The sequence below is a fragment of the Bos mutus genome, chromosome 26 (assembly GCF_027580195.1).
Source record: "Bos mutus isolate GX-2022 chromosome 26, NWIPB_WYAK_1.1, whole genome shotgun sequence".
Classification (NCBI taxonomy): domain Eukaryota; kingdom Metazoa; phylum Chordata; class Mammalia; order Artiodactyla; family Bovidae; genus Bos; species Bos mutus.
In genome coordinates, this window is record NC_091642.1 from 37,679,627 (window position 1) to 37,703,912 (window position 24,286).

The 24,286-nt window shown below is 39.9% G+C and overlaps 1 protein-coding gene, 1 non-coding gene and 1 pseudogene across 5 annotated transcripts in view; 2 read left to right on the forward strand and 1 right to left on the reverse strand.

Annotated features, from left to right (window-relative positions):
* CPEB3 (cytoplasmic polyadenylation element binding protein 3) overlaps nt 1-24,286 on the forward strand; it is a 204,398-nt gene that overhangs the window by 122,871 nt on the left and 57,241 nt on the right. For all 4 annotated transcript variants that reach the window (XM_070363675.1, XM_070363676.1, XM_070363673.1 and 1 more), the window contains exons 5-6: nt 4,007-4,174; nt 5,902-5,991. In XM_070363675.1, the coding sequence (XP_070219776.1) occupies nt 4,007-4,174; nt 5,902-5,991 (258 nt within the window). The remainder of the gene's footprint in view (nt 1-4,006; nt 4,175-5,901; nt 5,992-24,286) is intronic.
* On the reverse strand, nt 177-1,269 carry LOC102274033 (elongin-C pseudogene; annotated as a pseudogene).
* On the forward strand, nt 3,738-3,810 carry TRNAG-CCC (transfer RNA glycine (anticodon CCC)). Its single transcript has one exon. It is a non-coding gene; the product is annotated as a tRNA-Gly (tRNA).

Consider the following 24,286-nt stretch of genomic DNA (forward strand, 5'->3'; position numbering starts at 1 on the left):
ATGTAAGAATGAATATTGTAAAGGAAACTTTATAGTCAGTGAAAGTACAGTACTTTGGATTGGCCAAAATGCACAGTGTACATGAAACCAAATGCACGTGTAATTTACTTGTTGACCATGTGGCTATGGTTCAAAAAGTCCCTGCTCCAAAAGCTGTACCTAGTACTCTTCCAAACTGATTTTAAATAAAGTTTTTTAATTGTAGCAATAAACAAAAAGACAAGATACACTTAAAACAATACTGCAGTTTATCAAAAGACACATAAGAAATTTCAACTCTCATGTCTTTGACAGTTATAAAAATCAATATTTTGGCTAAGTTATAAACATGTTTATAATGCAATTATATGCAATTGCATAACTCTAGTAATGCTAATGACAGCTATAAGATCAGAATAGGTTTTTTAAAAAAAACACTAAAAACATAAAAATATGTAGCCCCATTATTTACCTGTAGAACGTGTTCAATTTATGCCTAAATTTCAGCATTTATTTTATCATCACTTCTCTAATTTAAAAAAAATCATATCCAAAGGATAAGGCAAAACCACCTACGAATTGGTATATTCGTTTATTTCTCAATTTGTGAAAATGTCCTTAATTCGTTGATGTAGCAAACAAACTTCAACTCTGATTGCTATGCAAAAGAACAGAAGATAATCTGCTTTGCAATGAACTTTAAAGTTCAACTGCACACAGGCAACATGCTATATATGAAAAAATTACTAACTGAACTACAGGTATTAAATACTGAAAAAGAGTTAACAGTTTATTATTATAATTTACTTTATTTAACAATCTAGGAAGTTCGCAGCCATCAGCAGTTCCAGTGCAATTTCAGGTGCAATTGGGAATTCAGGAATCTCCGTGGAGCTGTTAGTGTAGCGAACCTTGTAGGTAAAATACATGCATACTTTCGATAGCACATGTGAAGGGATCTCTCTAAAATTGACTTCATTAGTTTCATTCTCCACAAACTGACCTGGGCCACTCAACATGGCTTTTATTGTTCCTGATGTTAGTGCATGTTCTCTCTTTACAATAAACTCATGACCATCTGAAGATATCAATTTGACATACATGGCATCAGGGCCCTCACAGCCACCATAGGTTTTCTCTTCTCCATCCATTATGTTCTTATGAAATTCTACTTTGCGTCCACAGGAACTTTAGCAGTTTCTCGTCAGCTCCGCAGCTACTGCAGCCACCGCACCGGGTCCCCGCGCACCGCCACAGCCCCTACACCAGGGCCGCCCCCCCACCCCCAGCTGCCTGCCGCTGTGGGTTCTGGGGCAGCAAGCCCGAATAGTTATTTTCATTGAGATTGTAGGAATGTTAGAGAAGCAGGCTTGGCGGGAAAGATAAGAGCTGTTTTGAAAGTTCTTTCTCTATGGATTCTTATTCTTCATGTTTGAAACTGTAACTCCCACAAGATTCTGCTCAAAATTGCCCTCCTGTGAAATCGTTCTGAAGCTCCTTGAAGCCCCTGCCCTACCATTTTCCATAGAGCAGTAAATTGTGCCTTGCATCATTTGGTAAAGTCTTCTCTTAGTATTTCTGCCTCTATTTGATAATTGGGCTTCCCAGGTGGCTTAGTGGTAAAGAATCGGCCTGCCAGTGCAGGAAACTTGGGTTCGTTCCTTGGGTCAGGAAGATCTCCTGGAGGAGGAAATGGCAACTCACTCCAGTATTTTTGCCTGGGAAATCCCATGGACAGAGGACTTGTCCATGGGGTCCAAGGAATTGGATACGACTGAGTACGTATGCATGGTCGCATTTGATAATTTATGTGCTTGCCTTTCTCTCTCCCCAGACTTGATTTCTTGGGCAGGGACTACCAAATAGCTCTTATTTGTGTGATGTTCTCCAAATGTGGATAAACAATTCTACAAGTGTTTTCCACTGAGTTACATAGTATGTTAAGATTTCCTTTATCTTAAATTCAGGTAATACTAGATTAAGTTATTTTACTACAGAACTTTCCCCAATCTTTGTATTCTAATATGGCTTGTGAATCTCTGGGAAGGGCATAATGTGTGTAGTATTTTCCAATATTATTTAGTTCTCCCAACCTCTCCCCCACCAGACTTTGTTTTCTGAGCATCTCATGTTACTGTTGTTGAGTGTAGGAGTTGGTGATAGGAACAAAGGTGGGAAATGCTGGTTTGGATGTACGCTTGTCACAGCAGAGACATAGTTCACTGAGTGTGGACTACATGAAAAGCAAACCCGCCAGCCATGGGCGAACATCTCTGGGTGTCTTTGGGAAGCTTGTTTTGCCTATAGTTGTTGCAGATCTAGTTCTTTTACTCCCACTGAACAAAACAGACATCAGGGGATGAGAATTTACTGTCTCTTGTTTGCCCTTGCCAGGCTAAAAAAGCTAGGTGACATGAAGTGACAAATTGTGTTCTGTTTCTTTGTAGCTTAGCTGGGAAGAGTGGAACAAAAAATTCTTTGGTCCTTTTATTTATTAACTCTCAACATCAAAACAGTGCCTTTCTTATACCACCTGGGTTGTTCATAAAATAAACAGACTTATATTAGTAACTTTTTTTTTTATAAAAGAAATAAATTTTTAGTATTTTTCTAAGGCTATTTATATTCTGTTTTAGAGAGTTGGCTATAGTGATGCAGAACCTAGGTCTCAGGGAAATAAAGAGTGGAGAGACTAAATGAGAAAGACAGTGTCCTTTTTTTGAAAAGTGTATGAATTTATTTTAGAGGGGAGTTTTTCTCATTTTCAAAAGTTAGAAAGTTCAAGATAATTCATTTTTAGAGTAGAACCTAATGGAAAGTTTTACCAGGAACTCACTGACTCAAACTGGAAAAAATACATATATTTTTTAAACTTAAATTTTATTTTGTAATGCCAGATGGCACTATTGTGTTGTATTTATTAACAAATTTTAACTTCTGGCATCTTCCTAATCGCATGTGGAGAGGGTAGGGGCCTTTGCTTCTCAGACTATAGAATTAACAATGGAAATCATTTTTTTGAATGATATAAAATACAGCTTAGTCACAACCACATCTACATCTGTATATCCACATCTTAATTTATATGTTTTCATTCACTTGTCCCATCTTTTATTATTGTAGATGTTCATTTCCAAATGGGAGTAACTTGAAATGTCAGGGACAAATTGATCATTTTTAGTCCTGCTCTCAGCTTCTGTCATCAGTTTACTATCCCCCCGCCTATCAGGGCCAGTCTTTAGAACTGAGCCTCTGAGGTTACCATAAAGAGCAATCAAAATCTGTGAATAAAGATTTATCTTATTCTTCCCTTTAAGAAATGCCTGGGTAAAGGGAAAGTGATTGCTGAATACTCTTAGCAGCAGAGATAGGGGCTGTATGAGTAAAATGTAGTGATATTTTTTAGCAGCAAAAAACAGCTGCGGTTTTTTATGCTTCTTGCTTAGTATCCATCCGGTCACTTCTGTGCTGTACATACCTTTACACAAAAAATGATGCTGTACATGGAACTCTGGTCAATGCTATGTAGCAGCCTAGATGGGAGGGGGGTAGGGTGTGGGCGAGAATGGATACACATATATGTATGGCTGAATCCCTTTGTTGTTCACCCGAAACTATCACTACATTGTTAAGCGGCCATACCTCAATACAAAATAAAAAAGTTTTTTTTTTTTTTTTTTAAATTGATGCTATAAACTTGTCTAGACATGGTAATCTGCAGTTGCTTATTCTATTGAAAAAAATCAGTGTTTGGGACTTCCCTGGTGGTCCAGTGGCTAAGACTCTGCACTCCCAATGCAGGGGGCCTGGGTTCGATCCCTGGTTAGGGAACTAGATTCCACATGCAGCAACTAAAGATCAAAGAGCCTGCATGCCCAGCACAGCCAAATAAATAAATACTTAAAAAAAAAACCCACAGTTTAGGATGTATTTTTTGGAATGCTTCATTCTGTGCTTTGGCTCCTAATAAAACACGTGTTGTCTAGGAAACTACTTTTAACCATAGAAACTCCTGCATTTGTTTCAGGTCGATCTTCTCTCTTTCCCTTTGAAGATGCCTTCCTGGACGACAGTCACGGCGATCAGTCTTTGTCATCTGGCTTAAGTTCTCCCACTCGCTGTCAGAACGGGGAGCGAGTAGAGCGCTACTCTAGAAAGGTGTTTGTTGGAGGCCTTCCTCCTGATATCGATGAAGGTACCATGCACTCACTAATGGCTTAATGAAGGCCAGAGTTATTACTCGTGTGATCTGACCCTACCTCTCCTCTCGAAGACAGCTTTAGGACTTTCATGTCTTAGTGTCAGGAGATGAGGATGCTCAGTAGATGGAAAAGAAAGAGATTGTGCACCTCTGGTCTGCTCTTCAGACGTGGCAGTCTCCAAACAGCTTCTCATTTCCTTGTTATTAATTTTGGGTCACATTTTTAAATGATAATGAGAGCTAATATTTACGAAACTCTTCCAGTAAGCCCATTGTGTGCTAAGTGCTGTATATTATCTCGTTTAAACTCCACAGGTCTCCTCTAAGTCATCTCCTGCCAACTCCATTTTGTAGATGAGGAAACTAAGGATCAGAGAGAAACAGTTATGTAACTAGTGGTGCGGTTGGAATCAAAATCCATCTGATTCCAGAACTTTGTTCCTATGCATCACACCATACCATTTCATATTTTAATGTAGATACCTGTTAATGAAATAACCCCTCTTGCCTTTGAAAGAATTGAGGCTAATGAGAATATTTCTTAATAATATGTTTGAGATACTAGCAATCCAAAAGTGAGTTTCACTAGTGCCTAAAGCTGGTCAACACATAGGTTGTCAGTAAATATTTGTTGAATAGAAGAATGAAATAGAATTGTGACAGAGTTAACTCAAGGGAAGAAAGCAACTCTAGTTCTAGTAGCCTTTGGATCTGCTTTAAAAATATTGTTAAAACAATTGTTTTGCCAGTGTTATTCAAGCTATAACATTTCTCTTAATTTATCATGATTTTCTTTTTTTCATAATGAGAGAAATGGTTTTACTTTAGGCTTACTGCTTTGAAGTTATACACAGCTGAGGGCTCATTTTTCTCTAAACTATTCTTTGACTAGTGTTAATCTCATCTATAGAGATACCTGTTAATGAAAAACCCCTTGGATTTTTCTTTAAGACAAAGTTTTTGGTCATGGCTGTTGTTTAGTCGCTCAGTCATGTCTGACTCATTGCGACCCCATGGACTGCAGCACACCAGGCTTCCCTGTCCTGAGAGAGTGGCAGCTTAAAACTGATTAGGACCTCTGTTACAACCTTCTGCTTTGAATCAAAAGTCAGAAGGTAAAGATAAGTCTGTTAAGCTATAACTTTTGAAATGTTTTCTTTATAGGATATGTGGTAGATACGTGTAAGAGAAAGAGGCCATTGGCTTTTAGTTTTTTCTTACCCTTAAGTCACTTATTGTCCCTGCTCCTCACCAAAAGAATAGTATCTATTTCTAAAAGAATCTTATATCAATAATAATAATCTGAGATTAATAATCTCAGATTACTTCACATAAGTAGAAATGTATTTTAAATATTTTGTGTATTTTGCCTTTTTTTTCCTAAAAACAGAGAACATTCCTATCTTTACAGTCCCCTTTTTCTTTGACAGAGTAGTCACCTTTGCTAATGTCAGATTTTTTTTTTCTTCCAGATTCTTTATATCAGGCTTAGTGAAAGTGAAGGGAAATGAATTATAGTTTGAAACACGTTCTGCATGGTTGATAGTAGATAACCAAATGTACCCCCAACAGTGGTATTTCACTTAATAAATTTGACTTCTGTAAAGAATGCTTTAGAAAACAGCTCTCAAAAAATATTTTCAAATAAAAAGATATGTTTGATGCTATTCTGTCTACAGTATGTTTTTCTCTTCTGCTAACATTCCTTCTCTGTTTTGTAGATGAGATCACTGCCAGCTTTCGCAGGTTTGGACCTCTTGTGGTAGACTGGCCTCACAAAGCTGAAAGCAAGTCGTATTTTCCTCCTAAAGGTAATGCGCTTAAAATGTCTGCACTGTTCGCCGGTTGGAGAACTAGCGTGATAGTTCAATAAAATGCATCATTTTAACTCTGGAAATAGCTTTTGACTTTTCCCCCCAATAAGAAATCATTTTAATGTTGATTGTCTTGGAGACAGTTCCCCCAGGAGCGTACTGATTGTTTCAGGGCATCTACTTTTATTGACAATGAGATCCTGTGAGTCTGCTGTGAAGGAGCCTTGGCTAACTTTTCATTAATTGGAAGAAAAGATCTAGGGTTTTGAGGATTGTCAACAATGGAGAAGATTATTTTGAATAAAATTTTATTTGTAGCCCTAGCCCTGTAGTTTTATAGATCTTATAAAACCCCAAACTTGGAACAGCTAGTGATAGAAGACTGACATTATGTCAAATTACCTTTATCCATGACTGTGTCTTAAGTGACTTAGCCTGGTGATGGGTAGAGGGCAAAGTAGCATGACCTTGCTTCCCTTTCCATGACCTTGCTTTCCTTACTTTTGGTAGGCTTTTTTGATGGTTTATGAGGGCATGAAAAATATATCACTTTAGTTTATCGTTTTGTGGAATCTAGGTAACTTTTCTGATGGTATTAATTCTGGGTATGTTCCAACATTTATATTGAAGAGTGTTTTGAGCTACAGAGAAAGTTTTCTTCTTGTGTTATGGTCTGCATGTTTCAAGGATGTCCTTCATCTCTAAGGAATTGGGCTTTGATGTGTGTTATTGTGTAACAGTACTCACCGCAAGAAGATGGAGTCTAAATACCTGTCCTTCCTGTGCCTTGTACAGGAATTGAATTATAGCTTAGCCTAGAAATGGCAGGAGGCTTCCTTTTATCTCTGGTTTATTAGATTTGTCACCTGTACTTCTCCCTACTGTATTTCTATGAAAATAATTTATTCACTAAATATAAGGTTATTTGCTTTTAACTTTCTTCTGTTAATCCTCTCCAGTAATTTTTTAAAATTAAAAATAAGTTTTATATTAGTCTAAAAAGATAAAAATCATCATGCTGATTATTTCAGTGAAGGAATGTATTCACTTTGTGGTGCATATATTGACACTAAAGAAATATTTAAAACATGTTTTTAACAATGCTTAATGGTTCGTTGAGTCAGAATCCTGGTATTTCAGTGAATGAATGAGTTCATCTCACTGCTCTGCATGTAATACACTCTGTAAAGTCACATGTATAAAAAGATGTTCCTGAGAGTACTAGTTGCACATGTGAATGAAGGCAGCTGTCATTTTAGGGAAAGAATGTATCCATCATGCTGTGGTGCATGTGATACACTCTATAAAATGACATGTATAAAAGATACCTTCCCTCTGCCTCCCTGAGACTGAGTATGTATTTATTCTTAAAATTAAATTTCAAACACATCTTATAAACAACCAACACTATTGTGCTTTAGACATGTGTAAGAGATATTTTTAAGAGTGCTGGTTGAAAAAAAATCATTCTGAGAAGGTTATAAAAATGATTCTGGGATAAAAGGTGCAGAATGATCATTGTGAAAAATAAAAATGAAAATAAGCACATCTATGATCATGTCCAAATAAAATTAACCCAAATATACCTCTGTCAGAGATGATCATTTTATTAAATGTATACATTTTATTAAATATCTTTCTTATATCTCTTTATGAATACATACATTTATATGAAATTTAAAATTTTACATAATTGGGATCACAGTATATATGCTAATATTTAATAACCTTCATTTCCCCCCAGCAATGTCAACATCTTTCTATAAGAAATTTACATTATCCTTAATGACCTTGTTTTATTTAGTCAGTCCTATTGAAAGAGGAGAGTGAAAAAGTTGGCTTAAAGCTCAACATTCAGAAAACTAAGATCATGGCTTCTGGTCCCAGCACTTCATGGGAAATAGATGGGCAAACAGTGGAAACAGTGTCAGACTTTATTTTTCTGGGCTCCAAAATCACTGCAGATGGTGAATGCAGCCATGAAATTGAAAGACGCTTACTCATTGGAAGGAAAGTTATGACCAACCTAGATAGCATATTGAAAAGCAGAGACATTACTTTGCCAACAAAGGTCCGTCTAGTCGAGGCTATGGTTTTTCCAGTGGTCATGTGTGGATGTGAGAGTTGGACTGTGAAGAAAGCTGAGCGCCGAAGAATTGATGCTTTTGAACTGTGGTGTTGGAGAAGACTCTTGAGAGTCCCTTGGACTGCAAGGAGATCCAACCAGTCCCTTCTAGAGGAGATCAGTCCTGGGTGTTCATTGGAAGATCAGATCAGTCGCTCAGTCGTGTCCGACTGCTAAAGCTGAAATTCTAATACTTTGGCCACCTCATGCGAAGAGTTGACTCATTGGAAAAGACTCTGATGCTGGGAGGGATTGGGGGCAGGAGGAGAAGGGGACGACAGAGGATGAGATGGCTGATGGCATCACCAGCTCGACGGACATGAGTTTGAGCAAGCTCCGGGAGTTGGTGATGGACAGGGAGGCCTGGCGTGCTGCGATTCATGGGGTCACAAAGAGTCGGACACAACTGAGTGACTGAACTGAACTAAATTGAGGACATTTAAGTTGCTTTCAGTTGTTTTTTCTCATGGATGCTGCTTCAGTGAATATCCTTGTGGCTTTATTTTTTTGCTTTTTTCTAATGACATCTTAGGGTGAATTTGCAAAAGTGAGGTACATGTTTATACATACTGCCAAGCTTCCCTTAACAAATCATACACATTTATATTCCACTGCTGCTGCTGCCGAGTCACTTCAGTCGTGTCTGACTCTGTGCGACCCCATAGACGGCAGCCCACCAGGCTCTCCCATCCCTGGGATTCTCCAGGCAAGAACACTGGAGTGGGTTGCCATTTCCTTCTCTAATGCATGAAAGTGAAAAGTGAAAGTGAAGTTGCTCAGTCATGTCCAATTTTTAGCAACCCCATGGACTGGTAGTACCTAATTTGTGAAAATTTGTTCTGTTGACGGTCTGAAGATATGGCTCTTTTTCAATGTTTGCCAATCTGAATGGTTAAAATAGCATCCTTTCTGGCATTTTGAATTTATTATTTTACTTTATTTCATTGACATTTCATTTCTGTCTGGGATTGATAATGGAGTAAGGAACAAGAAAAGATCCACCTTTGTTTTTCCAGGTAGTATGCCTGCTGTCCCAGCTGTCATTTATTGACAGTTCCTTTTTTTCCTTATTGATTTGAATCATTAGAATTCAGTATTGGTTGAAAGGTCATCTCTCTTGTTTCTCTACACTGAATTTCAAAGACTTATTTTTTAAAAAGGTAAAGGATTTCATTAGTAATTTTGTTTACATGTTACAATGATAGTTTTTTTGGTATATTGGATTAAAATATATTAAAATTAACTTCACCTGTTTCTGATTTTTAGCTTTGTAAATGTAGATATTGGAAAATTTTAAATTACATGTGTGACTCATATTTATTGGGCAGCACACCTGTAGAACATGAGTCAACAAACTCTCTTTGTTTCGCCTGTGAGCTCAAGATGGTTTTTATGTTTTTAAGTGTTGTAAAAACACATACACAGAGAAGAATAGGTAATAGAGACTCTGTGTGGCCCTCAAATCTCTTTGCAGAAAGTTTATTGACTTCTGTAGCCCAGAGAATTGTTTACCTTCTGAGACATCCAGTGACAAAGGAGGCATTTATTTCAGAGGAAGTCTATGTAGACATAACTGATTATTAAATTTTGTTCTTCTGTTGGAGATGATCACTGTAAAAGTAACAGTGAAAATAAGCATGTATATGGTCATACAGTCTTTACCCATTGGTCAGTCGTGTCCAATAAAGTAAAACAGAGTAAGTCATTGTTGTGACATGTTTTTGGGTACATCAAGGACGATCAGTTCCCTTCAAGTCTTCTCTTCTCTTTTCCAAACTAAATATTTTCACATCTCTACTCATATTTTATGCATAATGGACCACCATTATTCTTGTCTGCCTTTTTGGTACATGCGTCATCTCCGCAACATCCCGCTTAAATTTGTCTCTGAGAGTTAAAGAGAAAACATTTGGGTTGGTATGAGCAGTATAGAGCTCAGCAGCTCTGTGAACTCTCCATGGTTTGGGTGCCCTTCCTATTTAACAGCACAATAACATAGAATTATAGGACATTAGAGAAGTTGCCCTTATTTTATGACTGAGGTTAAGTGTTGAGATGGACTAGTGAGAGCCAGGCCAAGCAGAGAATCTGGATCCCCTGATTTTGGTCCTCAGGCTTGCATCCTCAGAGAGCAGCTTGCCTCTCTGGTGATTTTGGGGTCAAGGAGGAGAAATAATTATTAAACTTTTGGCTCCTGTTGTGTTTTGCTCTCAGCCAAAGTCTGAAGGTTGACCTATTTTGGAAGGACCTAAAGAAATTTGGTGTTAGTCCAAGGTTGAAGTAGCTTTGAGATTCCATGCCCATTGCTTTGAACACTGGGGACACCTAAGTAGTTTATTCCAAACTGTTTTGTGCCTTGTTAATAATGCCCCCTCGTGCTGTTTCTGCTTTTCTTTGAATTCCTCGGGTTTTGATTCAGGTCAGTGCTTTTTTGGTAATACTCCTCTTGTCAGTTATACTTTTCTTAGGTCCCTGCAGCTTGGCCATTAGGCACAGTTTCTTTGGCTTTATGCTTTAGGCTTATGTGTACATAAGAGGAAAATAAGAACCATACACTATGAAGTCCTTCTGTTTTTTTCTTAGAACATGTGTGCCTAGTGAAATAAACAGAATCATTCGTGTATCCAGCAGGTATGCCTGTACAGATTTGGAGTACAGTTTGTCAAACCATGGCCATTTCATTGAACTATGGAGAGCTTAATATCTATGTAAAGAATCAGCGACCACATACGTCAGCTGTTCTCTTAAGTGTTGTTGGGCCAGCAGAGTGAGAGGGGATGGAGACTGGGGTTCTCAACAGCACAAAGCCACTGAGGCATTTGATCACCTCTTTGAGGATATGCAGAACCCTTTGGAACAGTTTGTGTGTGGGCCACAAGCAGGTCATTGCTTGGTGTTCTCCAGAGCACCTCTGAGAACATGGAAGGAAGAAAGCATGGAAGGCATATTGTGTCTTCATGATGTGTTCTCAGACCTTCTGAACTTTAGAGTCCTCTGGGGGAAATCATAAAATAACACAGTTACAAACTACAATAGTTCTCTGAAGGAAAAATGGAGAATGCAGTGACTTTTAAAAAGAGGACTTCAGTTTAGACTGAGGATATAGAGTTTCTTTGAGAAAACAGGGATTAGGTAGAACTGATTATTGAGGAGTTAGCTAGAAAGTGTAGGGAAGCTATTTTCAACCAGAGGAATACCATGTGGGAAATAGTGAGAAAAGGGCTTTATTTCCTTTGAAGAAATGAAGGAAGTGTGGTTGGAATGTTGTGATGAAGGAGAAAATGATGCAGAAGAAAGCCTTGGAAAGAAATACAGTTTTTTTCCCTTCCCTCAATTGTTCTAGTCTCCCAGAGAGAGTAGATATAAAGGCATTTCTGTGGTGTTTGGGGTAAAGACAGAATGGAGTTGGGTCAAATAGAAATATCAATTTAACATACTTCCAAATAGTTACTGATAAAACTAAAGCAAAGTCTTGCTTTGTGTTTTCTGCATTTGGCTCTTGATGATGAAAAGAGATTCAGCTAATCAGAATATTGAGGAATTTTCCTGACATTGCATCCTCATGCTTTTTAGTTCTGAAATAGCAGAGTTGAAATTGTGAGTGCTGGAAAGAGAGGTTCTCCCAAATGTTAGCACATGAACCAATCCCTGCATTCATACAAAATGCTAATCAACATCACTATGTAGGTAGCTTGGTTGCTAAGGTAATTCGAAGATAGTTACTACAAGTGGATGGTGAGAGAACAGAATAAGTGCGATAGGGGGCCTGCGTCCCGGTGCAGATGATCAGGTAACATTGAGATTATCAATCCATCTAATATTTGTTGCCCGTCTGTCTGTGGAAGAGTCTATACTCTCCGGCCTTGTGGGGCATCTAGAGAAGAAACCATTCTTGTTTTTGAGAAGACTGCAGTTTTTCAGAGGAGACGTGAGAACACAGATGTGAAACATTAAGTAATGGTAAAGACCATGAATTTGGGAACTAGACTTGCTGGGCTATCCCACCTCTTAGTTGTATGACCTTAAGCATGATGTTCAGCCTTTCTATTCCTTAGTTGCACCACCTGTAAAAGAGAGGTAATATGAGTACCTACTTCATAAAGTTGTGATGAGGACTAAAATGGATGAATCCATGTGTAGTACTTAAAATCATCCTGGCATACAGTAGGTTTATGAGTGATGTTATTTTTATTAAAGAAAATACAGATCAACTTATGGTTAATGACAAATGAGTAAAAGAAAATCCTAGGCATCCAGAGGAGGAATAGATTGTCATGGGCTGGGGACTTCCCTGGTGCTGCAGGGGTTAAGACTTCACACTTCCATGGCAGGGGCACAGGTGGGCTGTGCAAGAACTGAGTCTTAAAAGCTAGACAGGGATAAAAGAGATAAGATAATGATAATTATTCTGGGGGCTAGAATAATGATAATTAGGATGGCAAATGTTTATTAAGGACTTGTTGTCAGCTAGGCAGTGAGTGGGTTACTATTTTCTGTGCTTAATCTTATTTTAAACTCCACAAGATAGGCGCCCTTATTAGCCCCATGTTAAAGAGTAAGAAATCAGAAGAGTGTAATTTGTTCACCATCACGTGTTAAAAGATAGGCCCACTGAACGGGAGAATTGGCACTGTTGAATGTAGGACAGTCAACAGAGAGAAAACCAGTTTGGTGTGGTGTTGATCTGATTAAAAACATGCAGGGTTTGGTATGTCCTCACATCTTATCTGAGAGGAAATTCCTCACGGGCACTTGACATTGTGGCTGGGGAGTTTGGGAAGAGTCTGAAGCTGCAGGTACACATCTCTTGAGAGTCAAGTTTATAGAGAGGAGGGAGAAGAAAGTGAAAAGCCATGAGTAAGTTCTGTCAGGAACCAGAAAGAAAGAGGCCATGGCAATAGAGATGAAGTGGAGTGAAGGACTGGCGTTGTGTCTGTGACCATGGCGGCTAAAGGAAAGAAGCTTCGAGCAACAACAGTCAGCACCAGCAGATACGCTAGGGTTACTGAGCAGTCCTTCATGGAGTAGAGATGCGTGTGGCTCTCTTGTCAAGTACAGGATCATAGTAATTTCTGTTGTTATCCTAATTCAAGGCCTTAGTATTGTAATGAAGTAGAAAGCAATCTGTTTTGCAGTGAATAAGTGTTATTCTATAAGGAAAAAGAATAATTCTGCCTCCTTAGCAGAGCCACTGTCATCGTTTTTGTTTCCATCCAGTCTTTATTCATATATATCTTTTTTGTGGGAGTATAATAATAGCAGAGTTACAGTTTTTTATTCTCCTTCCTCCCATGTTTCTGCTTAATTTTCTTATTTTTTAAGTAGCTGCCTCACCTATTATTACACCATAATTTACTTGCTTGTTGGTCATGTAGGCTATTATAAATAATGCTTCTGTTAATATATCCTTTCGTATGATTCTTCTTTAGGATAAATTTGCAGCAGAAGCTTAACCAGAGTTGAAAGAAATGAAAGTCCTAATGACTCCGGATTTGATATCACATGGCTTCCCAAACCAATTTTCTTTATGAAGTTTATGCTAATTTGGACATCTGCAGCACATTTTTTTGCTTAGTTTTAAGTCAGATGAATGGTACATTGCAGTTGTGGACTTACCTTTTTGCCTATGTGTTTGGAATGTAATGGACCCCTACAGAAGCCAGAAAGCACATTGATCTGACTCTTGTACTTGAAGTTTAAACCTTTTCCTCTTGGGTCCTCTTCGTCTGTTGAATCTTGGGTATTTTTTGACATCATCTCCAGTCATTTTCTGCCTTACCTTCTCTGGCCACACTGACTTCTATGCTCTTCCTTGAAGTACACAAAGTCTTCTCAGGGTCTTAGTCTTTTGTCTGAAACTTCCTTTTGTCTGAAACCGTCTTGACCCAGATTTCTAAATGGATTGCTCCTCTCTTCCCATAGACAGACTCTGCTGAAATGTCACCTTCACAGAGAGATCTTTCCTGACTTCCGTATCTCAAATAGCAGCCCCTCTCTTCTCTTGCTGTCTAGTCCTCACTCTCATTTTATTTTTATTTTCCACCCTCACTATTTATTTTTCCTTGTGATAAGGTATACTTATCACAACCTGAAAAAAAAATTGTATGTGTTTTTTTGTTTTCCACCTTGGAGTGTAAATTTGATAAGACCAGGGATTTTGTTCTCTGCTCTATACTCAGTACCTTACACACCTGCGTCAGTGGCTAGCCCTCAGATATTTGCTCAATGAGTGGATTTTATCTTTGCGAATGATGAGTTCATTACTTGTGCAGAGAGAAGCAGAGTCCATCAGATGTTAGAGCTGCCCTAAAGAGCATCTCATTCTAATCCAGCCTTTATTTTAAGCTGGGACTCAAAGACGTGATGTGTCTTTTGCTAAGAGCACACAGCTCTTATTAGATAGACTTGAACCTGGCTGACCAGTAGTATATACTATTTCACCTGGTGAATTATCAAAAAAAGTAGTTTTTGTTTTGCTAGGGTGTGTAATTTGTGGGAAGGGTAAATAGACCTAAAGTATATAGTCTGATAACTTATGCTATTATTTGGAAGGCTGGATTTTATATAAAACTTAGCAACTTAAGCTATATGATCCATGGTCACGCTTTCATAGCTATTTAAAACTGAAAGTGATCCTTGGCTTTTTCCTGAGTTCTTCTCTTCTGTTGGTCACACTTAACTAGCTGAGGATATTTCCAAAGAGCTGGTTTAGGTGAAGGCTATAGGTCTGAGCTGCCCTTTAGCTGTAGCTTAACCAGAAGATCCTGCCTCTTGGGTGATGCCACGCTGTTTCTGCACGTGAGTGCATTGCTCTGTAGGCAAGGTCTTTGACTGCAAGGATCAGAGAGTTCATTTGTGCTCCTTCAAATTAAGGTTATGGTTATGAGGAACAAGGAAAGCCCCAAAATAGGAGCCATGATACAACCAGGTGTCATGGAGACTGTGCTCGGGGGTGGCAGGCTGCAGGGATTTGAACAGTAGGCACTATTAATTCTTCCTTGTAATGTTCCGCATCATCATGAGTCAGCTCTTCTCTGCATATGTGCTCCTTTCTGTGCTTCCAGGGGGCAAATTGATTTCATATTTCTAGTTGGAGTCCGGAGAGAGGGAATCTGATCAGTTCAGTTCATCTTTTAACCCCTTGCTGTGACATAGGCCATCCTAATGGTAATGACCTTAGAATCCTTGCTGCTGCTGCTGTTGTTGCTTCAGTCATGTCCGACTCTCTGTGACCCCATAGACGGCAGCCCAGCAGGCTCCCCCGTCCCTGGGATTCTCCAGGCAAGAACACTGGAGTGGGCTGCCATTTCCTTCTCCAATGCATGAAAGTGAAAAGTCAAAGTGAAGTCACTCAGTCGTATCCGACTCTTCGCGACCCCATGGACTGCAGCCCACCAGGCTCCTCTGTCCATGGGATTTTCCATGCAAGAGTACTGGAGTGGGTTGCCGTTGCCTTCTCCGTAGAATCCTTGAGTGCTTAATAAAAAATAAAACAAAGCAAATGGCATAGTTCTGCTTCCTTGAGCATGGTGCTGTGCATGTGGGAAGATTAGGTTGGGCATAGCAAACTTTTGTGACAGTATATGTGTTTCTCATAACCTCCCTCATCACCTCTTGGGAGAATAGCCCACATCCAAAGTTGCTATTACTGGAGCGACAAAAAAAGTCTGCCTACCTTCAGCCTCTGCCCCTGGTTCTGTACCAAGCAGCTGCTCCCCATGCTGCCAACAGTCTCACCTCCTGTGGTGGGGCTGAGGCCAGGGAGAGGAGTTGGCATCTTCTGGGCAGTGAGCACAGCTGCACTACCCCTGCTGGCAGAGACCTCTGGGGCAAAGGCAAGGCCAGCAGCCAGCTGCAGATGTTGGACAGGCAGTTGGCCACATGGCTCTGAAACTGTGTTGAGACGTCGGTGGTGCTGGCATCCTCAGCCCACACGAAAGCCAGCGTCGGCCCCAGCAGTTCAGGTGCACAACCAGGTAGACGGAACAGTGACAGTCATGCATGTTTATGCAAGAGTGACCCGTGGGCCTTGCTCTCTGACTCTTGCCCACTTTGGATAAAGTATGTACTTCTAAGCGGCATTTCTGCTGATTGTGTATTTTCTCCACACTGGTCAAGCCGACTTAACTGCTAGTCCTTGTGACCAAGGTCATGCAGTCGTGGAAGTTTACACAATACCAACATAGTTTGTGAACCTGGCATAAACCCGGCCACGTAGGATTCACATTGACTTTGAGCTGACTAGGTAAGCAGATGCTGTTTAAGGAATAGGAAAGAGAGCTCTCCTTGAAAAGGGCAAAATAGGTCATTGTGAAGCTGCAGTGGGCTGGACTCACAGCATCTCATTCCTTTTTCCTTCAGTTTGTCTAAATCTGGCTTTTGAAAGGAAAGTTTTCAAACTTCACATTTTTTTTCCTTGTAGCGTAACTTGGATGGAAATAATTCAGTGTTGTTTTAGGCCCAGATTCCAAGTTTTTCCACCTTCTGAGTTACATAAACTGATCAAGTTGGGAACCTAATGGAGTTTTAGCCTGTACTTAACCTTTTGCAGTTTGTAAGCTTTTGAGTAATACTTGGCCTTTTTTTTTTTTTTTTTTTAGCATAGTTCCTGGCTTATAAAACTCATAGTCTTTGATGAATTATGAACCCTTTGTTAATTTTAATTGATAGAATTTTCATTCTCAGGATTAATTTTCTTATAAAAAATACAGAAATTGCAGAGCAGCAGGAGTGGGCTTTTTGTTCTGTTTTGTCCTGTTTTGACAGATGGAGCAGTTATATTGTTGCTTTTAACAGCCTAGCACACCCTCAGTTTAAACTGTTCCATTAAATACCTCTTTCTTTTGCATTGTATTACAGATGTAAGAGTTAGTGTTTGATTTTAAAACATTAATAATTTGAGAGACTGTATAGAAAGAAACAGGCAGTAGGAATGTACAGACCATGGAACAAAGCCAAGTAGCCACTTGACTAACAGAGACACCGTGCCCTCTGTCTTAGCAGGACCTGTTGTGCTATCCCCAGGCAGAGGTGCTGGGAAGGGGCAATGTTTTTTAAATTTGGAGAAGCCAGAGTTAAGTCCGATGAGAACTTTGTTTTGGAGACAGTGAAATGTAGGAACCCAAATGCCAGGTGCAAATTTGGTAGGCTGAGGCAGAGAGAATGTTTTAGAAGAGGGTGTGGCTTGGCGCAGGACTTGCTGACAGGAGTTGGGGTAGGGCTAAGACCGTCAGCCAGCGAGCCCAAGAGAGGATGTGTCATTTGAAAGAGTTCAGAATGGGAAGCTGACTGGGAGGATCTCGGGAAACATCTTGAAAGCTGAGAGCACAGACTTGGGTTGTCTTCCAAAATAGAACAGATAGACTTCATCTTGAGAAAGGGAAGCCGTGACACCAAGAAAACCTCTTGGCAGCAGCGTTAAGAACTCATCAGAGCAGTGTTAAAGTGCACGGAGGAGAAATTAGATTGTCAAAGTTCAGGCAGGGTACAAGCAGGGTCGGACTAAAGCTTCATCTGCAGGGAAGTGTCTCCTGGGTTACAGTGGAGAATTTGCCAATTGTCTAATGAGACAGAACAACAAGCAGTGGAGCAGGAACTAGATATTTGTGGACTCAGTCATGGGCACCAGCAGTTACCAGCTAGATGACCTTGAGCAAGTTATTTAATCCCTGAACCTCAGTTTACTCATCTGAATTAATACTATTTATTATTATTAAAAGGATTATATGAGACAGTGTACATATGCATCAGTTTCATAGAGGTTAAATAATATTAGTGTCCTTCCCCCAGTTGAAAATATGTTGCTCAGTAAAAATAAAACTGCCCAACTAGTTTGACCAGTTCCTTCCCACACCCCTAGTCTGATCTCAGTTTTCTTGGTCAGGTGCTTGTTGGAACTGACTGTGACTAGAACTGACAGATTTGGCAGACTTCACAAGGACCTCTTTATATAGGGAATGTGTGGTTATGTAAACACAACAGACTTTAAGCCCGAATGCCCCAGGTCACTGCCCTGGACTGCAGGACTTTACTAAGAACACAGGAAGCAGACTGGCAGTTCTGAGGTGGTTCACTACCCATCAGACTTTTCTTGTCCTCTCTCCCCTTCCTCCACACCTCCTGCCAAGCAGCAAGCCCACCAAGCAACGGTTACTAGTGTAATAGAAAACACAAAACAGGCTTGAACCAAAATGTTTTCCCCTCAGCTCTATGTAGCAAAGATAGCCAAAGAACTATGTTTGGTTCCAAATCTCAGGGAAGTGTTTAGGAATCCATGGGCAGTACCTGCTGAGCCATCTCTGCATCTTAATTAGGCTAAATCCTTCCCTTGGAATGTCCTCCTCCAGTTTTTCATGGAAGACTTGTCTCCTATGCCACCACCGACAGAAAGTCTTCCCTGGTTTCTTCCTCCATGTCTTCTTCACTGAAAGATCTGTCTTCCTTCTATGAAGTCCAACTTTTTAAAATACATTTTAGAAAATACTTCTAAGAACCCTGAATGCATTGTTCCTAGGTTAGAGTTTTCTTGATACTTATTCTTCATGATCTTCATGTACTGGTTTATAAATTTCTGGAGTACAAGGATTTGCTCATGCTAGAATTCCCCTGCATTGCCTAGGGTGCATAGTGAGTGTTCAGTACATCTTGGAGATCAGATGTTCTCATGCAAGATGGGGATGAATAAGGAATCCACTTCAGAGATCTACCATGCTCTCCAGGCAGCAGGCAGGGGTGATGAACTGCTTCATCCTTTCTCACCTGCCACCCGCAATCACATACTCTTAACTAATAAACTCTATTCCCTGGTTTCCAAAGAAGTCAATCCTTTGACCCTTCCAAGTCTTGGCCTGTGCTGTTTCCTGAACTTGGACTGCCCTGCCTTCCTAGAAAAGCAATTATCGTCCAGCCCGGATATGCCCTTTACAGTATGGCTTTCCTGATGTTTGGGCCTCTCTGCTATATTTGTTTCTCCTCAGTGTCTTCTTCGATATAACCCCAATCTTAACAATTTTCTTGTGTTCCTTAGTCACTTATTTACAGGTTGAGTTTCTCCAGGGCAGGATTTCTTTCTTGGCTTATTTATCTTCATAGCTTTAGTGCCTAGTGTCCTACCTTGAAACTTCCTAAACATTTTTGGTTCTGTTGAATTGAATCCAAAGGCAAAGACTCCTGAAGCAAACCAAATAGGTCCTCTGACCTGAAAGCCAAGGTCAGGGAGAATGTTTGGAGCAGACTCCCTGTGCCAGAAAACGTCTGAACTCACACAGCTCTGGCTGGAGAGGTGTCCTTCAGGTCTCTCTAGGAAGGTCACAGGAAATCAGGGAGCCTGGGTTCTGTGCAGGGTGTGAGCTCTCTCTCTGTCCAGACCTTGGATCCTTCCTTCTGGTACTGATTTCCTCTCACCAGAAACTGGCCCGCCCTGATCGGTCACCATTTTCTGAATGCAGCTGCAGCTCAGGGCACAGCTGTGCAAGTTGGAATTGTTTCCAAACCATTGTAGTTGATAACTTAAACATATAAATCACTAAGAACGTTAGTTGATTTTAAGAAATATTAGGTCTTTCAAAAGATCACACACTTCTTTAGAGATTGAGAGAGTATATTACCCTCTTTGCCAGAAGGACCTTGTGGTTCTAGTTTTTTTCCACAAATTTTTATTTTGAAAAATTTAAAAGCCTACAAAAAGTATAAGAGTACAGTGAACGCCTATATAGCCTTCCTCTAGATTCACAATTGTTAGCATTTTGCTTCATTTGCTTTTTCTTTTTTCATGTCAGTATGTGTAAGTGTATGTATGTGAAAGTGTTAGTTGCTCAGTTGTGTCCAAGTTTGCAATCCCGTGGGCTATAGCCTGCCAGGCTCCTCTGTCCATAGAATTCTCCAGTCAAGAATACTAGAGTGGGTTGCCGTTCCCATTTCCAGGGGATCTTCCTGACCCAGGGATCAAACCTGGGTCTCCTGCATTGCAGGCAGATTCTTTACTGGCTGAGCCACCAGCGAAGCCTGTGTATGTATATCCACCTATATTTATTTGTTTGTTTTTGGCTTCTCTGGGTCTTCCCTGCTGTGTGGGCTTTGTCTGGTTGCGGAGATCTGAGGCTGCTCTCCAGGTGCCATGTGCGGGCTTCTCGTTGCAGTGGCTTTACGGAGCACGGGCTTTAGGGTGCAAAGGCTTCAGTAGTTGTGGCTTCTGGGCTCTAGAGCACAAGCTCAGTAGTTGTGGCTCATGGGCTTAGTTGTTCCACAACATGTGGAATCTTTCTGGATCAGGGATCAAACCCATGTCTCCTGCACTGGCCAGCAGATTCTTTACCACTGAGCCACCAGGAAAGCCCCTGTGTTTTTTGATGAATCGTTTGAGAGTAAATTGTAGACATTAAGACTGTCACCTCTAAATACTTGCCCATATCTTCTGAGAGCAAGAGGTATCCAGATTGTTTTAGTCATGTCCTTTAGAATTTTTTCTTTTTTTAAAAAAATCCAAGATCCGGTCAAAGTGTTGCCATACATTTAGTTGTCATATCTCTTTAGTCTTCTATAATTTAGACAGTTTCCTAGGCCTTTTGTCTTTTGTGTCTTTTGGTGGGCTTATGTTGGATGCTCTGTGGACTATCACTTAATTTGAATGATCGGTTATTTCCTTATAATGAGATGCAGGGGAAACACTGTTAGCGGTGACATGCTGCACCAAGGACATAATACGAGAGGCACATTAAGGTCAGTGGGCCCTGTTGTTGGTGACGCTCAGTGTGATCATTTGGTTATGGTGTTGTTGGCCAGGTTCTTCCTTTGTGAAAGAACCTTTTTGTCCCTTTGCAAATACTAATTAATCTTTGATGTGATACCTTAAGATTGCATAAGTAACTTGTATCTCTTCCCAAACTTACCCAATGGTTTTAACATCCACTGAAGATTCTTGCGTAAGTTGATGATTACTGTGAGGATGATGTTCATTTTATTAAAATCTCATTTAGTGAGATCTGCTGTTTAACTCCCTCAAGAGCCTTCATTCTGTTACCTAAAAATACATTGAAAACTGATAAGTCTTTACTAAATATGAAAATTTGGTTGACCTAAATAAAACTAAACTTCTTCTGATTATTTTGAAATTCATCGTTTTAACTCTTCTTAATAGAGTTTTTTTTTTTTTTTTTTAGCTGAGATTGTTTGGTTTTATAAGCTCTTCTTAATATAGTTTTTGTGCGCTCTAGGATGGATGTATCTGCATAGACCTTAAATTGTAGGACTAAAGCACAGGTGACCACTTCCTGCCACTAAACCACTGTCGAATGATCACTGTCGCAAAAGTGACAAATAATAAATAGGCAAGTACTTGTTTGCTAATGGTATTAAAATATTTATGTCATCATTTTTAGGTGAGACAATACAAGTTAATGGGTAAAGAATGAGGCCACTGGAAGCTGACCTAAGTTTCAATCCCAAATTTAATCTCTAGGTTTTAATCTGAGGTATCCCATAACCTCTCAGAGCTTCAGTTTTCCTCATCTGTAAAATGGTAATAATAACAACAACTGTATTTACTTCAGAATTACTGTGAGGTAAAGTGTTTATTTTTAGCAAAGCAGATCCTGTATTGTAAGCACTTAATAACTGGTGTTTGTGGTGGTAAAGTTGGTGGTGACTGTTACTTGTGCTAGGGATCAAATATAAAAAAATGTAACATGAAAAATTATGTATTCAGGAACTTAGGAAGCTTTGTTTTTGAAAGGTAGCCAAGGACATTTTGGAGATTGTGGTAATGTGTTCTCAGGTGTTAAGGGGGAAATTTTTTTTAATTTATCCTTCAAAAGCCTGGCCAAACAAAATGGAATTATCCTCTTAAGTCCCTGCCCTCACGCCATACCTGTTTCCCCAGAGAAGCACGTTGGTCAGTTCAGGCTTGTCCCCAAATCCCTCACAGTCCTCCTCTTCCTCCCCAGCCTCTTTGGCCCTAGTGGGAAAGCAAGCCATTTCCTGCCACCCGTTCTGCCCATAACCCAGGGTGGGGATGGTGACCATGCCAGGAGTTCCTACTGCTTCCTCAGAGCCCAGATTTCCACCCACAGACTGGCTCTGAGTTGAGGGCCTCCCATAGCTCATCACACTTCATAGGTACTTGGGTAAGAAGGTCACCATTTCTGAAACTTGAATTTTATAATCCTATAATCTCTTGGCTGGCTCAGATGGCACGGGAAGATGGAGGGAGTTATAATTTTGAGGCCAAGTTTTTTTTTCTTAACACCTTTCAAACCAAACTAACAGAAGAACCTGCCATCATTGTGACAGTTTCAGGAGTTTGATTTTTAGGTATAATAGGCTTTTATTTAAAGACTGTATTAAAATCAACAAATAGTACCATATTGGATCATTCTGTCTCCTGATAAGACTGGCTAATAATATACGAAAGCAAATATTCAGTTACCTTATTGTTTGTTTACGGTAATATTCAAGCTGTTATTCAAAAACCTTTAAGGTTTTCCTTTAGTATTTAGATTACTTCCCTTTATTCACCAAATGCTTACAAATGCAAAGAAGAGAGTATATCTCATTCATCTGAACTCTGATTTTTATAATGAGACCGTATGCAGGACTCAGTTTAATTTTACGTATCACAGGGACTTACTTCCCTGGTGGTCCAGTGGCTAGGACTCCCTGCTCCCAATGTAGGGGGACCGGGTTCAGTCCCCGATTAGGGAACTAGATCCCACAGGCCATAGCTAAGACCTGGAACAGCCAAAATAAATAAATATTTAGAACAGTTTACATAACAAAAGTAACTGAAGATGCAATAAAAGAAAAATTGACACTTGCACAATATCCTAGTTTTCAAAGCACCTTACATATGTCATCTACAGAGATGACTCTGTAAGATAATCGGGACAAATAACTACTTTCTTCATTTTACAGATAAAAGAGACAAGATTCCTAAACTTTAGCATTCTAGTCCATGATTTCACCACTTAACTGGGTATTGGAACAGTCACCATCAAACAAGTCACTTAATCACTCTTCAGGTTTCCTTTCTTTCTTTCCGGTTGCTCTGGGTCTTCGTTGCTGTGGGGGGGCTACTCTTCATTAGGGCGCAGAGGCTTCTCATTGCAGTGGCCTCTCTTGCTGTGGAGCACAGTATGTGGTGGGACTCAGGCTCCAGTAGTTACCTTTCAAGGGCTCTAGAGCATGGGCTTAGTCTTTGTGGCACAGGGGCTTAGCTGCTCAGCAGCATGTGGAATCGTCCCAGACCAAGGATCAAACCTGTGTCCTCTGCATTGGCAGGCAGATTCTTATCCACTGTACACCAGAGAAGTCCCTCTTCAAGTTTCTTTAACTGTAAAACAGAATTTAAAGTAGTGCTTGCCTCACAGAGTGTTGTGAAGATGAAACAAGTTAATACACATAAGGCACTTAGAAACAGCACCTGGTGCATAGCAGATGCTCAATAAATGTTAGCTACTATTATTACTACACAGCTAGTAAGTGTGAGGACTAGGACCCCAGTCTAGGCGTGCTGACTCCCTAATCCAGAGCTCTGTCTCCAGTACCATGTGGAATTTGCCTTTCAGTAAATCATTGATTTAATTTCCATCTCATGTTGACCTTATCATTCTTGAAGGCATCTTTTTCTGCTTTGTTTGCTTTGACCTCAAATTTCTGAAGATCAAAAGGGGAATGTGTTTGAAGTTTTCTTCCTTCCTGGTTTTTTTTTAATCCCCTGACTTCTGTTGTCACCTGGGTTTGGTTGACCTTGACATATCAGAAAGTGTTTTAGTAGGTGAATGTCTCATAAAGTTGTTTTCATGGGTTTGTTGGGGTTTCTCTGAATTTTACTTTGGTTGAAAGGCCTGGGGTAGGAGGCAGGGTTGGCTGCACTTGAGTTACACCCCTTCTCTGTGGTGCTAAGAGAATGTCTGAGAGTAGCATTACTGAGAGTAGCAGCTTCAGGGAGTAGAGATCATTTGTTGTAAAAGAGCCATTCTGAAGAAATCGGTAAAGTATTATGGCATATTCTCTGGGAAAGGAAAAGAAGTTGTAGATCTTTTTCTTGGTAATAACATTTGTAGCAGGCTTTTACTTGTGATTCCCAGTTGTTTTTACTCTGTCCACCACCAGTGTTGACATTTATGGCTGTGAAACAGGCCTGAGTGAAAAATCTGTGCACTCTTGTGGTGG